The 14,609-nt window shown below is 42.8% G+C and overlaps 1 protein-coding gene across 1 annotated transcript in view; it reads left to right on the top strand.

Moving 5' to 3' along the window:
* The window catches only part of LOC119949834 (dedicator of cytokinesis protein 2-like), a 381,064-nt gene that overhangs the window by 56,374 nt on the left and 310,081 nt on the right, over positions 1-14,609 (top strand). The window contains exons 16-20 of the mRNA XM_038771675.1: positions 1,533-1,588; positions 2,188-2,284; positions 4,026-4,174; positions 9,240-9,375; positions 9,532-9,686. Coding sequence (XP_038627603.1) covers positions 1,533-1,588; positions 2,188-2,284; positions 4,026-4,174; positions 9,240-9,375; positions 9,532-9,686 — 593 coding nt within the window. The remainder of the gene's footprint in view (positions 1-1,532; positions 1,589-2,187; positions 2,285-4,025; positions 4,175-9,239; positions 9,376-9,531; positions 9,687-14,609) is intronic.

Below are 14,609 nucleotides of genomic sequence, written 5' to 3'. Positions count from 1 at the left end.
TAGGCCCATAGAGGTAGAAAAAGAGAGAAGCATTTACATTCTCTCACCTGAATGGTGTCTGAAAGTATTCTCTATGAAGGTTCAATTTTGTCTAATAGAATTTTTTCCAAATCTTTCTACACATACTAAACAAAGATCAGTCCATCAGAAGTATTTATTTTGCCTGGGCTTTCTTGGGCCCTTTTTGGGACTTTATTTCTTCTTCTGTCCTGGCTTCCCCAGTCTTCCCTATCCTCTTGCATTTATTTTAAAAGTTTCCTCACCAAACCGAGAGCCCCCCTGGGAATTTCAACCTGCAGTGACCCCTTACCTCTGGCCACCTCTTCTGACAACCCTGCTGAGCAATCAGTTGCTGGACTCTTTAGCAGAGGGGCCAAATTAAGAGTCCAATTAAGATGCTGGAATATTAACATTTAGTAACAACTGCTGTTGTTTTTCCATTTTGTTTTTCTTTAGTTTCCACTTCCCCTTCCTTGTCAGCATTTGAGTGCTGCCTATGTTTAGATCACTATACTAAGCACTGGAAGCACACAATCAAAGTATGCCGCTATCTCCTATAAATAATGATAAGAATTGTGGCACTTGTTATATGCTTATAATAAATAAGCAGTGAAATGCACTGTACACTAAGCGTTGGCTTAGATTAAGGATAATCAGGTCAGTCACAGTTCCTATCCCACATGGGGTTCACAATCTAAGTAGTGGGGAGAACAGGCAATGAATCCCCATTTTACAAATGCGAAAAATGGAAGCACAAAGATGTGACTTGCTTAGGGTTATACAGCAGGTATGTGGCAGAGCTGGGATTAGAACCCAGGTACTCTGACTCTCAGGCCTGTACTCTTTCCATAGACCATGCTGCTTCTCTCTCTTCCTTTCAAATAACATACCATTGTGTCAAAGCAACATTTAACCTAACTGGGTATGGAGGGAGAATGGTTTCACCTCTCCATCAGTGAGTCAGAATAAAATGATATCAAACTGTTCTTGGTGGTCAGAACATTTTCTATGGTATTTGTTCAGTGCTTACTAAGTACCAGGCATAGGGGTAGACACAAGATAATCAGGTTGGACACAGTGCTTGTCCCACATGGGGCTCACAGTGTTAATCCCAATTTTACAGATGAGGAAACTGAGGCACAGAGGAGTTAAATGACTTGCCCAAGATCACACAGCAAAAAAACGGTGGAGCCGAGATTAGAAGCCAGGTCCTTCTGACTCCCAGATCTGCGTTCTATCCACTATGCCGCACTGCTTCAAAATCCCCTTCGCTCCCCTACCCAGTTAGAGAGACTCTTCTGAACTGGGGATCTGGATTACAGATCTGGGAGAATAGACAGCTGCTGACCACAACAGCCAAGAATCCTACTCCACCGTTTCAGGTCCTTTTTTTTCTTTTAAAGAGAAAATCAAATATTGCATGATACTTTACCCAAGGTTTACCCTGAGCAGTGATTGTGTTCTGTGCAGAGCATCGAGACGTTCAGTCATTTTTCTAATGTCATGTAATGATTTTTTTCTGTTTCTAACAGGGGATATTTCCTAAATCCTTCATTCACATCAAAGAAGTTACAATTGAAAAAAAAAGGTATCCAATTTTTCTGCGGTGCTGTATTGTCTGTTCAAAGGCATAGGTCTTGATCCTCTTCTAGCTGCTTTAGCTGTCAACCTTTAGACTATACCATTCTGAAAAGAACGTTCAGAATCCTAATTGCATGAATAGCTTATGTTATATTCTCTCTCTCTCTAATTCTCTCTCCTTTATCCCTCCTTTTTCTCCCTCTCCCCCCTTCTCTCTCCTTTTCGCCTCCACCCCTTTCTTCTCTTTCACCTTTGAGGGTGTGAACCTAATTGATTTATGTTCAGAGCTTTGATTTCCATGGGAGGTTTTTGCCAAGAAAGTTTAAAGAATCAAGGTTTTTGTAGGCAAATGCTGTCAAAGTGTATTAATTGGGAAGATTTATCTTTGATAATGAACATGAGAAGTCCACCCTAGTGAGAGAGGTAATTTGGAAGCAAATTTCTTTCATTTGCATAATGTAATTGGTGTGGCTATTGGAGAGAGTTTAGTCTCATGCCATTAAGGTAGATAAAAGTACTGTGGTTTCACTGCAAATTTGCCAGTGCTTCATCTTGTTAATATGCTAGGACTCAATTGTTTGGTCTCTTTTTTTTTTTGTTAAATAGAAACACCGAGACAGTGATTCCTGCTGAGATCCCACTGGCCCAAGAAGTCACAATGACACTTTGGGAATGGGGCAGTATTTGGAAGCAGCTCTACTTGGTGAGAAACTTTTTCCCCCCCAGACCCCAGCAGACACAAACACTGCCCCGGTGGTCCCTGGGCTTGTTCAGGCAGATTGGATTGAGGTTTACAATTTGGCTTCATTTTTCATGTGCAAGAGACATTTTAAAAAGTCTTTTGGAAGAAGCCATTTCTCTGTTCGTGAGTGAATCCATGCACTGCTGGGCCAGCGGAAAGTGTCAGTGGGATATGACTGCCCCAGGTAATCTCTTTTCACCTGGTGATCACAGTCTGATCAATCACTCAATCAATATTATTTATTGAGTGCTTACTCTGTGCTGAGAACTGTACTAAGTGATTGGTAGAGTACAAATTATACTGTTGGTAGACATGATCCCTACCCACAAGAAGCTTTCAGATTAAGGTATTTTATCCACATTTTACAGATGAGGAAACTTAGCTTGGGCACTAATAATCATAATAATGATAATAGTATGTATTAAGCACTCACTATGTGCCAAGCACCACACTAAGCACTGTTTAGACCCTCTAGACTGTAAGCTCACTGTGGGCAGGGAATATTTCTGTAATATTGTTATAGTGTACTCTCTTAAGCCCTTAGTATAGTGCTCTGCACATAGTAGGTGCTCAATAAATGCAATGGACTTGACTGACTAAGAACTGAGGTGGATACAAGAGAATCAGGTCCCACATGGGGTTCACAGTCTAAACAGGAGGGAAAACAGGTATTGAATCCCCATTTTGCAGATGAGGTAACTGAGGCACAGAGAAGTTAAGTGACTCACTCCAGGTCCCCCAGCAGGTAAGTGGCAGAGCCAAGCATAGAACACAAGTCCTATTACTCCCAGGCCCAAACGCTTTCCACTAGGCCAGGTTGTTTCTCAAATCATTTAACAGTGGCCAAGCAGCAGAGCTGAGTTTATAACCTTGGTATCCTGACTCCCATCCCAGTTCCACTAGACCATACTGCCTCTCAATGCTGTAAATTGCATATTAGTAATAATGATGGTATTTAAGTGCTTACTATGTGCCAAGCACTGTTCTAAACGCTGGGGGAGATACAAGGTGATCAGATTGTCCCCCATGGGGCTCACAGTCTTAATCCCCATTTTACAGATGAGGTAACTGAGGCACAGAGAAGTGAAGTGACTTGCCCGAGGTCACACAGCTGACAAGTGGCGGAGCTGGGATTCAAATCCTTGACCTCTGACTCCCAAGCCCGTGTTCTTTCCACTGAGCCATGCTGCTTCTCTCCTCTATTAGTGTGTGTGCGTCTATAGAATACGAAGTTACGTGTATATACTTCAATGGAGAATACATATAGGCATCATATATGTGTGCATATACATATATATGTCTATCTAGAGAGAGGAGAGAGGATTTTCTTTCATTGTCAAAGAAGACAGTACAACGGTAATGTCCTGTTCTTGTGTGGCTGAAAAGACCGATGAGTGGCCAACACACCTTGATTCATTGTTCGAGTTTTAGAATAGACCCTTGCTGCTCTCATCAGTCTGTTTCATTCAGGGCTGCCTCTGTTTTCCAGCCTGCCTGTTGGCATTTTGATCTTCATGAAGCCTTTCTCAAAGAGAGCTAGTCTCTCCCAATTGCTGCAGGCCAGGCTGGTCTGTCCAGGCAGTGGTCTCCAGTAATTCTAAGCTATTTTGATTTCCTTTTAAAAGAGAAAAGGACAATGCCTTCATTTCAGGTTTTGGAGAAGAAAGGCGGCAAAAGAACACCGTTGACTTCTTTTTCACAGGGAAGCAAAAAGGAAAGGTTTTACCAGGTGCAGTCCATGATGTACGACTTAATGGAGTGGAGGTCCCAGCTCCTGTCGGGAACCCTGCCGAAAGATGAACTCAAAGAGCTCAAGCAGAAAGTCACTTCAAAAATTGACTACGGCAACAAGTAACTATATTTCCTTTAATGTCTTCTTCTGCCTTCTTCATTCCCTCCCTTTCCTTCTTCCTTTTCCATTTCCTTCTCTTCTTTCTTCTTTTTCTCAGTCCCATTTTGTTCCCTCTCCTTCTCCTCTCTTCTTCTTCCCCACTTTTCCTCTTGGGGAATGGGGCTTCATCTTCAGACAAGAGAATGAATGCACTTATGTATTTAGGTAGCTGAGGTCATCAAAACAGCTTATAGAGCTCCATTTATGCCACTAGAAGTGGTATATGCTAGGGACCTGGAAAACTCTTGCACTCTAGCCTCACAGGTTGGAATACATAGGGCACATATCCAGTTTTCTTCTGAGTGGTTGGTGTGTAAAGTCATGTGGTTCCTTTTTCAGGTTCGGGAGTTTCCACAGCATGGTATGGAGTCCTCCTCTGTACCCTTCCTATGTTCTGAAAATTAGGCAAACTGAAGGGATTAACCCTCTGGATACCCAAAAACATACACTCCTAGGGGAAGCTAGACCTAAATCAGAGGGAGTAAGAGATTTCTGTTGAGCTAAATTGAAAGTGTAAAGTGTTGTCTGTCTGAAGACCTCTTTACTCATCCCCCATCCTTGAAATGAGACATTTAACAATTAATTCCTCATAGGTGGTAGTGATAGAGAGAGAGAGAGAGAGCATGTGTGTGTGTGTGTGTGTGTGTGTGTGTGTGTGTGTGTGTGTGTGTGTTTATGTGTTTGTGCTTGTGCACGCTGGTACATTACTGTTTTCTGAACCTGGCATCACCACAAAGAGATTTGGAGACATTTATTCAAGTTAATTTTCCCAGACAGAGCTAATGCTAATAGGGAGTTTGTAATGGCCTGTTAGTCTGGGCCACTGTGGTGGTCCTGCTCAGCATAACACAGCATTCCATGAGGATTACAAAATCATATCAAGACCTAAAGATTATCTTTATATGAAGATGACTGTATCCTGTGTGACTGTATCCATGAGGGTAGATGTCTTTGAAAGAGAATTACTGCACAGTAGAAGACTTTTTCCCTGAAAGTACAGTAGTGTAAGTTTTGTCCCCCTGCCATTCAAGTGACCATTGCTCAGTTACCAGTAGTTAAGAAGAAAATGTTGTTCCACAAACAAAAAGAAGAGTATCATTTTGTATTGAAGGCTCAAATGAGGTAAGTCATCTTCAGGGCTGGCAGCAGCATGGCTTAGTGGCAAGAACACAGGCTTGGGAGTCAGAGGATATGGGTTCTAATCCCAGTTCTGCCACTTGTCTGCTATGTGACCTTGGTCAAGCTGCTTAACTTCTCTGTGCCTCAGTGACCTCATGTAAAATGGGGATTAAAACTATGAGCCCCCCATTCGACTACCTGATTACCTTGTATCTTCCCCAGTGCTTAGAACAGTGCTCGGCACATAGTGAGCACTTAACAAATACCATAATTGTTATTATTGTGGACCCTCAGGATAATTTATTTTGCGAGGTTCCCCCATGTGATATATGATGCCATCACATAAGATTGCATAAAATGTGATTGGGAACTGCAAGAGAGAGAAAAAGAAAGAGAAAGAGAGAATAAGAAAAATGAGAGAAAAAGAGAGAAAAAGAAAGAAACAGAGTGTGTAAGTGTGTGTGCCAGTTCCCTGGAATCTCTAGGATCCCCCTCATTCCCACTAAGGCAAACCTGATCCCTGAGGACACCCAGGTTCATCTACTGGCATGTTCACTCCTGCCTCTCACCCCCTACTCCTGACAGTATTTTTCTCCACCTCCCTGGGGTAATGACCAAGCTCCATGGAGGGCAGGCTTGCTGGTGGGCAGGCCAAATGAGCAGCTAGCTGTTTAGGGCCTCAGTAGGGCAGACAGGGCCCAGTTGGCTGGGTACCTGAAGGGGAGATGAGAGCGAGAAAGAGAGAGGGAGTTTTTAAATTTAAGAACAATTAGAAATTTATCAAACTCACCTATTTCAACTATCTCCCTAAAACCCAAGTTATTGGGTTCAAGAGTATGATTTATTCATAATTTTAAATATGGAATTCACTAGATAAATTTTGAAGTGTGAGAACTAGCTTAGATAAGTAGATTAAAATATGCAGCAATTATACATGACGTTTTGGCCTCGGGGTGTTATCCACTATGTTATCTGTGTTAATTATTCATTAACCCCTATTACCCAGCCCACAGATTTCAGCTTTTGTTATGCAACAGTTGTAAGGTAAGCCAGGATGTGGGTTAATGACAGAAACCTTTTTTTTATTTTGCCCTGTATGAGGTGGACAGACATACTTCCACTTGATTCCCAAAACTCTTGAGGCAAGAACACAAATTTCTAGTTCCCAAAGGCCTGACTGTGCATTTTAGATATTAGAAGAATTTATGTATGTGAAGCAGACAGTCAAATTGATCATTTAATTTATAGTAAAATGTAGAAAATATATTGTCATGAAGGCATGGATAAATAGCTGTAAAGGATGCTGCATGTTTGAAATAGAGCCATTTTTTGACTTTTCTTATGCTAGCATGGAGCAACACTAGCATGGAGAAGCAGCATGGCATAGTGGATAGAGCATGGGCCCAGGAGTCATGAGGGAGTCCAGCTATGCCTCTTGACTACTGTGTAACCTTGGGCAAGTCACTTCACTTCTCTGTGCCTCAGTTACCTCATTTGTAAAATGGGGATTGAGACTGTGAACCCCAAGTGGGACAGGGACTATGTCCAACCCAATTTGCTTGTACCCACCCCAGCACTTAACACAGTGCTTAATAAATACCGTAATAATAATGATAATAATAACACTTTGAATTTCCAGTTTTTATTCCATATTTGACAGGTAATCAGTCATTCAGTCAATAGCATTTATTGCATGCTTACTCTATGCAGAGCACTGTATGAAGCACTTCAGAGAGTAGAACAGTGCTTTGCACATAGTAAGCACTTAATAAATACCATTATTATTATTATTACAATAGAGTTAGTAGATGTGATTCCTGCCCTCAGGGAGCTTACAGTAATAATAATAACTGTGACATTTAAATGCTTATTATGTGCCGCATAACTGTACTAAGCACTGGGGTGGATATGAGATAAATCAGGTCAGACATACTCACTGCTCATTATGGGACTCACAGTCTAAGTAGGAGGGAGAAGAAGTATTGAAACTTAATTTTACAAATGAGGAAACTGGGGCACAGAAAAGTTGAGTGGTTTGCCCAAGGACATACATCAGGCAAGTGGCAGAACCAGGATTAGAAACCAGGACCGCTAACTCCCAAGCCCTTGCTTTCTCTATTAGGCCATGCTAGGGACTAAGTGACTAGGGAATATGGCCTCAAGTGCATTGATAGTGCAATAGGAAGGAAACAAGGGGAGATGAAAGAGTAGTCAGGGAAGGCTTCCTGAAGATGTGATTTTAGTAGGGCTTTTTAGATGGTGATCACAGTGGTGTGCCACATGTGAAGGGGAAGGGAGTTCCAGGCAGGAGGGAGGGTATGCGCAAGAGATTAATGATGAAAGAGATGAGAGCGAGTCACAGTGGTTGGCATTAAAGGAGCGAAGTGCATGGACTGGGTGGTAATGGGAGAGGGAGAGAAAAATGCATGGAGAGAGCTGATTAATAATAATAATAATTGTATTTGTTAATCACTTACTATGTTATAATTGATATCTGTTCCAAGTGCTGGGGTAGATATAAGATAATCGGCTTGGGCACAGCCCTGTCCCACATGGGGCTCATAGTCTTAATCCTAATTTTACAGGTAAGGGAACTGAGGCACAGAGAAATTAAATGACTTGCCCAAGGTCACGCAGCAACCAAGTGGCTGAGCCAGGATTAGAACCCACATCCTCTCACTCCCAGGCCCATGCTCATTCCAAGGTGTTCTGCCTCCTGAGGGAAGCCCAGGATGGGGTTTATCTGCAGGTGGTGTAGACCTTGAGAGCTCCCCACACACAATTCGACAGGCCTAGAGAATGGGCTCGGGGGAGGCTGCGTATTTCAGTAGGATATTTGATTTCCCATCTTCAAGCCTTGCTAAAAATCACATATTCTCCAGTAGGTCTTCCCTGATAATCACTCCTCTCATCTCCCTAATTCCTTCCCAGCTGTTGCTTCAGGAATCCTGGATGACCTAAGAACTTGGGTCTTCACTGCTTTGTCCGGGTTGCACTAGGGACATCTTTACTCTTTCTTGCTTCCTCATGCCTGCAATTTAATCATAATTATGGTACTCATTAAGCACTTATTATGTGCCAAGCACTGTTCTAAGCACTGGGATAAATACAAGTTAAATAGGTTGGACACAGTCCCTGTCCCAAATGGAGCTCATAATCTAAGTAGGAGGGAGTAGGATGTAATCCCCATTTTACAGATGAGGTAATTGAAGCACAGAGTAGTAAAGTGAATTGCCCAAGGTCACACAGCAGACACAAGGCAGATCTGGAATTAGAACCCAAGTCCTCTCAGTTCCAGGCCTTTGGTCTTTCCACTAGGCCATGTTGCTTCTCTATTTTACATTCTTTACCTTCTACTTATTTTGTGTTCTTTCTCCTGCACTAAATTGTATGGTTCCTGAGGGCAGGGATCAGGTCCACTAACACTACTGTACTCTCCCAAGGGCTTAGAACAGAGTATGAGCTTAATAATAATAATAATAATAATAACAATGATGGTATTTGTTAAGTGTTTACTACGTGCCAAGCACTGTTCTAAGCGCTGGGGGGATACAAGGTGATCAGGTTTTCCCACGTGGGACTCACAATCTTAATCCCCATTTTGCAGATGAGGTAACTGAGGCACAGGGAAGTTAAGTGACTTGCCCAAAGTCACACAGCTGACAATTGGTGGAGCCGGGATTTGAACCCATGACTTCTGACTCCAAAGCCTGTGCTCTTTCCACTGAGCCATGCTGCTTAAGCACTTAGTACAGTGATCTGCACGGAATTAGTACTGAATAAGTGCTATTGGATGATTGTAGAAGAACCAGAGTACTTAAAACTATTTTTGAAAAGATTTAGCGTCTGTCGTGTAAAACAGTTTCCCCACTTTACTATACCTCACATTCAGTCTTTGATCTGCAGGATTCTTGAGCTAGATCTGATTGTTAGAGATGAAGATGGAAATATCTTGGATCCAGATAAAACCAGCGTCATCAGCCTGTTTCATGCACATGAAGAAGCGACTGATAAAATCAATGAGCGCATCAAAGAAGAAATAGTAAGTGGTGTTGAGCAGACCAAGAAGGAAAGAAATTCGAAACAAAGTCTAACTAAGCTTCTGATTATCCAGGGTGTCCTTTGTCTGGATATTGGGGCTCTGCATAACATTGGACTGTTTGTCTTATTTTTCTCTTTTTTTCTACTTGCTAAACAGTCAAAGGATCAACCAGATTATGGGATGTATTCCCGGATTTCCTCATCCCCCACGCACAGCCTCTATGTCTTTGTGAGAAATTTTGTGTGCCGAATTGGGGAAGATGCAGAGCTCTTTATGTCTCTCTATGACCCAAACAAACAAACAGTCATAAGGTAGGTGGCACGCTAAAAATGTCGTCCTTGGCTTCCCTTGGGGCATGGGCCAATCAAAGTAGGAGCCCATCCTCACATCTATGGCCTGCCAAAAATTTGGGAGAATCTGAGACCTTCTCTCTGGCCTTATTCTCCTCAGAGAAGCCATCTTGGTTGTTGCTTTGCTGCCTTCTTTCACCTCTTATTTCCAGGATAATTCTTGTGTGCAATGTGCAGTGCAGTGTAAGAATCAATCACTCAATCATATTTATTGAATGCCTACTGTTTGCAGAACACTGTACTAAGAGCTTGGGAGAATACAGTATAACAGTGTTGTTAGACGTGTTCACTGTCCATGGCTGTCTTTCCACTTGTTAACTATACCCTCTACCCCAAGAGGAACACACTTGGCAGAGATGAGAGCATCTGAGTGTGAGTGATGCCACTAATAATAATGATAATAGTGTCATTGTTACATACCATGTGCCAAGCACTGTACAAAGCATTGAAGTATCTGGAAGATTATCACATTGGACACTGTCCTTGTCCTATGAGGGGCTGTAAGAGGGAGAACAGGTATTGAATCCCCATATTACAGATAAGAAGCTGAGACAAAGAGAAGTTAAATGAGTTACCCAAGGTGACCCGGCAGGTAAGTGGAGGAGCCAGGATTGGAATCCAGGTCCTCTGATTCCCAGGCCTGTCCTCTTTCCACTAGGCCATACTGCTTCTCTGCAGTATATTCAGTTCCTTTTGTAGAGGTTCTCAGTCCCAGGTCCTAATGACAGGGTCGAGGAGAAGCATCATATCCTATCCCTCTTTGATTACAACACCAGCCTCCTTGCTGACCCCCCTGCCTCCTATCTCTCCCCTCTCTGGTCCATACTGCACTTTGCTGTCTGATCATTTTTCTACAAAAACATTCCGTCCATGTTTCCCCAACCCTCAAAACTTCCAGTAGTTGGCCGTCTATCACCACATCAAACAGAAACCCCTTACTATTGGCTTTAAAGTACTCAGTCACCTTACCTCCTCTTACCTTACCTTGTTGCTCTCCTATTACAGCTCAGCCTGCACACTTTGCTCCTCTAATGCTAACCTACTTGCTGTAATTCAATCTCATCTATCTTGCCTCCAACCTCTCTCCCATGTCCTGTCTCTGGCCTGTAACGCCCTCCCTCTTCATATCCGACAGATGATTACTCTCCCCACCTCCAAAGCCTCACTGAAGGCTTCCCTACTACCCCTCATTTCCTCTTCTTCTACTCCCTTCTGCATCACCCTTTAACTTGGAATTGCACCCTTTATTCACACCTCTCTCATCCCCACAACACTTAGGTACATATCCATTATTTATTTATATTGATGTCTGTCTCTCCCTCTAAACTGTAAGCTCACTGTGGGCATAGAACCTGTCTACCATCTCTGTTATATTGTACTCTCTCAAGTGCTTAGTACAGTGCTCTGCACACAGTAAGCATTCAATAAATGTGATCGATTGATTGATGAGTGTGCAAATTTGGGCCTCACCAGCAGGGCCAGTTTTAGGGACAAGCAAAGTGACGGTCACCTAGTTTCACTAATTTGAAATGACTTCCTTCTGGACTCCACCTCATCACAAAGGTGTAAAGTCCCTGGTCTGAGCCATTGAGTCTGGAGGGCTGCCTATCTTTCCCATCCGAACACACAGATGTCTGATGGCCCTGGGCATGTCCAGGGCTGGAAAGGGAGAATTAGGTGAGGAACTACCTCCTTCTTTTACTGCTGCACTGAGGCTCATTCTCTCCTTGGACCTAGCTCAAAGAATCCCCAGTTTCCCTAGTCCCATATGGAATGAGTGGTTTTATAATAATGATGGCATTTGCTAAGCACTTACTATGTTCAAAGCACTGTTCTAAGTGCTGGGGTAGATACAAGGTAATCAGGGTGTCTCCCACGTAGGGCTCACAGACTTCATCCCCATTTTACCGATGAGGGAACTGAGGTCCAGAGAAGTTAAGTGATTTGCCCAAAGTCCAAGTGGCAGAACCAGGATTAGAACCCATGACCTCTGACTCCCAAGCCCGGGCTCTTTCCACTCAGCCATGCGAATAGAGTTCTTGGAGAGACAGTTCTGCTTTTGAGACCCTTCCCTGCCCCTACCCCACCTCTGAAATGCTTGCTTATGTGGGGCTGACGCTGTTTTCATCACATTCTATTGCCATTTAGGATTGCCTATGATAAGACATTTTCATATGAACTGTTGAGCTTGACTCTGCTTTGGTTTGAGAATCTGTGCTTAGCGTGATGAGTTTTCATGAAGTCAGGGCTACCTCTGGTCTATAATCCCTTCCAGGTAGAGTATTGAGAATGGGAGCAATGGCAGCTTGGCTTCCTTGGGGGCTCATAGGGCATGATATGCTCACTGGCTTGCGTGGAACTGCATTGGGCAGGGCAGTGAACCTCCTCAGGTTGGGTAGCTATAGTGGAGACTGAGAACCATTCCAGACTATGAATGAAGTCTTTGTAGACAGACCATTTGGAGATTTGAATGCTCACCCCAATGATCTTTTCCATGATCATCCACCTGCACGTTTGGTAACTTCGTATGTTTTATCGTTAGAAAATAAAGGCATTTTTGGTGGATTAATATTCAGTTTGCAAGATGGCCTGAGCCACTCGAATGAATTGCCTTTGGGGATGTTGCATGGGGAGAGTCCAGATGGGTTTCAGGGGACTTCTGATTCAGCACATATGAAAGTAAACCGAAGTAGTTCCTCAAACACAATGATGATCTGAAAGACCAGGCTGGCTTGGGAATCCGTATGTTGTTCTGTAGTGCTGTTTTTCAACTTTAAAGTTAGAGTGAGACTAGGGAGGGAAGGTAAGATCCCACTCTCATTTTAGACTCAGAGACTGGAACTTGGCGCTCTAAACAGCTGATTAGTGATGGTAGGAAGGTGTGATTTTTTAAAAATAACCCAGCTTTGGTGTTATTTCTGCTGCTGATGATTATTTAAGCACCTACTTATTTTTAAACATTTCTCCCCAGGAACTGAAGTAGCATGCCATTCCACTTCATTCCCACAGAAAAATGTCCTAACAGTGCCTACACGGATTTTTCTTCATATTAGATTTTGTTCAATAGCCCGAGGCTGCAGTGATTATATCCAATATACATTTATTTTGTTTTAGATTTATATGGCAACTTGCTTTACAAGCTTCCATGCTCAGTAAATGACAATTAATTCAAGTTGTTTAATTGGGGCAGTATAGAATGGCAGATATGAAAAATCCAGAGGATACTGGAAGCAATGTGGTCCAGTGGATAGAGCATGGGCCTGGGTGTCAGAAGGACCTGGGTTCTAATACTGGCTCTGACACTTGTCTGGTTTGTGACCTTGGGCAAGTCACTTAACTTCCCTGTGCCTCAGCTACCTCATCTGTTAAATGGAGATTAAGATTGTGAGCCCCCTGTGGGACAAGGACTGGGTCCAACCCGATTATCTTGTATCTATCCTAGAGCTTACTACTGTGCCTGGAACATAGTAGGGGCTTAACAAATACCATTTCTTAAAATGCTGTTCTGTTCTCTTGGATGTAAATGCTGTTTGCTCATTTTGGGCACACCTTGCCTGAGAGAAGCGACCCTGGATGACTGTGTCTCCCTGGCTGCCTTGGTGACAGATTTTCAGCCTGTACATTTTCTCAACAGTGAGAGTGGGTGGAGGTGGTCTTCAATTAACCAGAACTATATTAGGACTCTAGGTTTCTGAGAGTCAGGAGCAGGTTGTTGACAACTGGGAATTATTCCTTTGGAAATTCTGTTGGCTGTAATTCCTCATAGCTTCCCCTGTAGACTTTAAATTCCTTATGGGAAGGAATAATAATAATAATAATTGTATTTTTTAAGTGCTTACTATGTGCCAAGCACTGTTCTAAGTGCTGGGGTAGATAGAAGGTAATCAGGTTGTTCCCTTTGGGGCTTAGAGTCTTAATCTCCATTTTACAGATGAGGTAACTGAGGCACAGAGAAGTTAAGTAACTTGACCAAGGTGTCACAGCAGACAAGTGGCAGAACTGGGATTAGAACCCACGTCCTCTGACTCTCAAACCCGTGCTCTTGCCACTAGGCCACGCCAGCTATATTATAAATCAATTAATGGTTCTTGTTGAATGCTTAGTGGGTGCAGAGCACAGTACTAAGTACTTGGGAAAGTACAGTACAACAGAATGTGGGCACATTCCCTGCCCACAAGGAGCTTTCAGTTTAGAGGGGGAGATGGACATTAAAATAAATTACAGATAAGGATATAAGTGCTGGGTGAATGAGGGTGGGTTGAATATCACTGCTTAAAGGGTTTAGATCCAAGGAAATAGATGACACAGAAAGGAGAGGGAGTAGGAAAAATGAGGGCTTAGTTGGGGAAGACCTCTTGGAGAAGATATAATTTTAATAAGACTTTTAATGTGGGGAGATGGGTGGTCTGTCATATATGAAGGCAGAGGGAATTCCAGCCCGAAGGAGGTACATATATGTAATTTATATATTTATATTAATGGCTGTCTCCCCCTCTAGACTGTAAGCTCATTGTGGGCAAGGAGTCTGTTTATTGTTATATTGTACTCTCTGAAGTGCTTAGTGCAGTGCTCAATAAATACGATTGAATGAATGATATGTGCAAGGGATTATCAGTGAGATAGAAGAGAGCACAGCCTAGTGATTAGGTTGGTGGTAGAGCGGTGAAGTATGCAGGCTGGGTTGTAGTAGGAAAATAGCAAGGGAAAGTAGGAGGGGGACAACTGTCTCTCTGCTTTAAAGTAAGGAGATTTTGTTTGATGCGGAGGTGGATGGATAACCATTGGAGTTTTTTGAGGAATGGGGATAAGTGGACTGAACATTTTTTTAGAAAAATGATCCAGGCAGCAGAATGAAGTAAGGACTGGAGTGGGGAGAGACAGGAG

Source organism: Tachyglossus aculeatus, chromosome X1 (genome assembly GCF_015852505.1).
Source record: "Tachyglossus aculeatus isolate mTacAcu1 chromosome X1, mTacAcu1.pri, whole genome shotgun sequence".
In the NCBI taxonomy this organism is placed as follows: Eukaryota; Metazoa; Chordata; class Mammalia; order Monotremata; family Tachyglossidae; genus Tachyglossus; species Tachyglossus aculeatus.
Note: the sequence above shows the minus strand (reverse complement) of the source record. Positions and strands in the feature narration are given on the sequence as shown.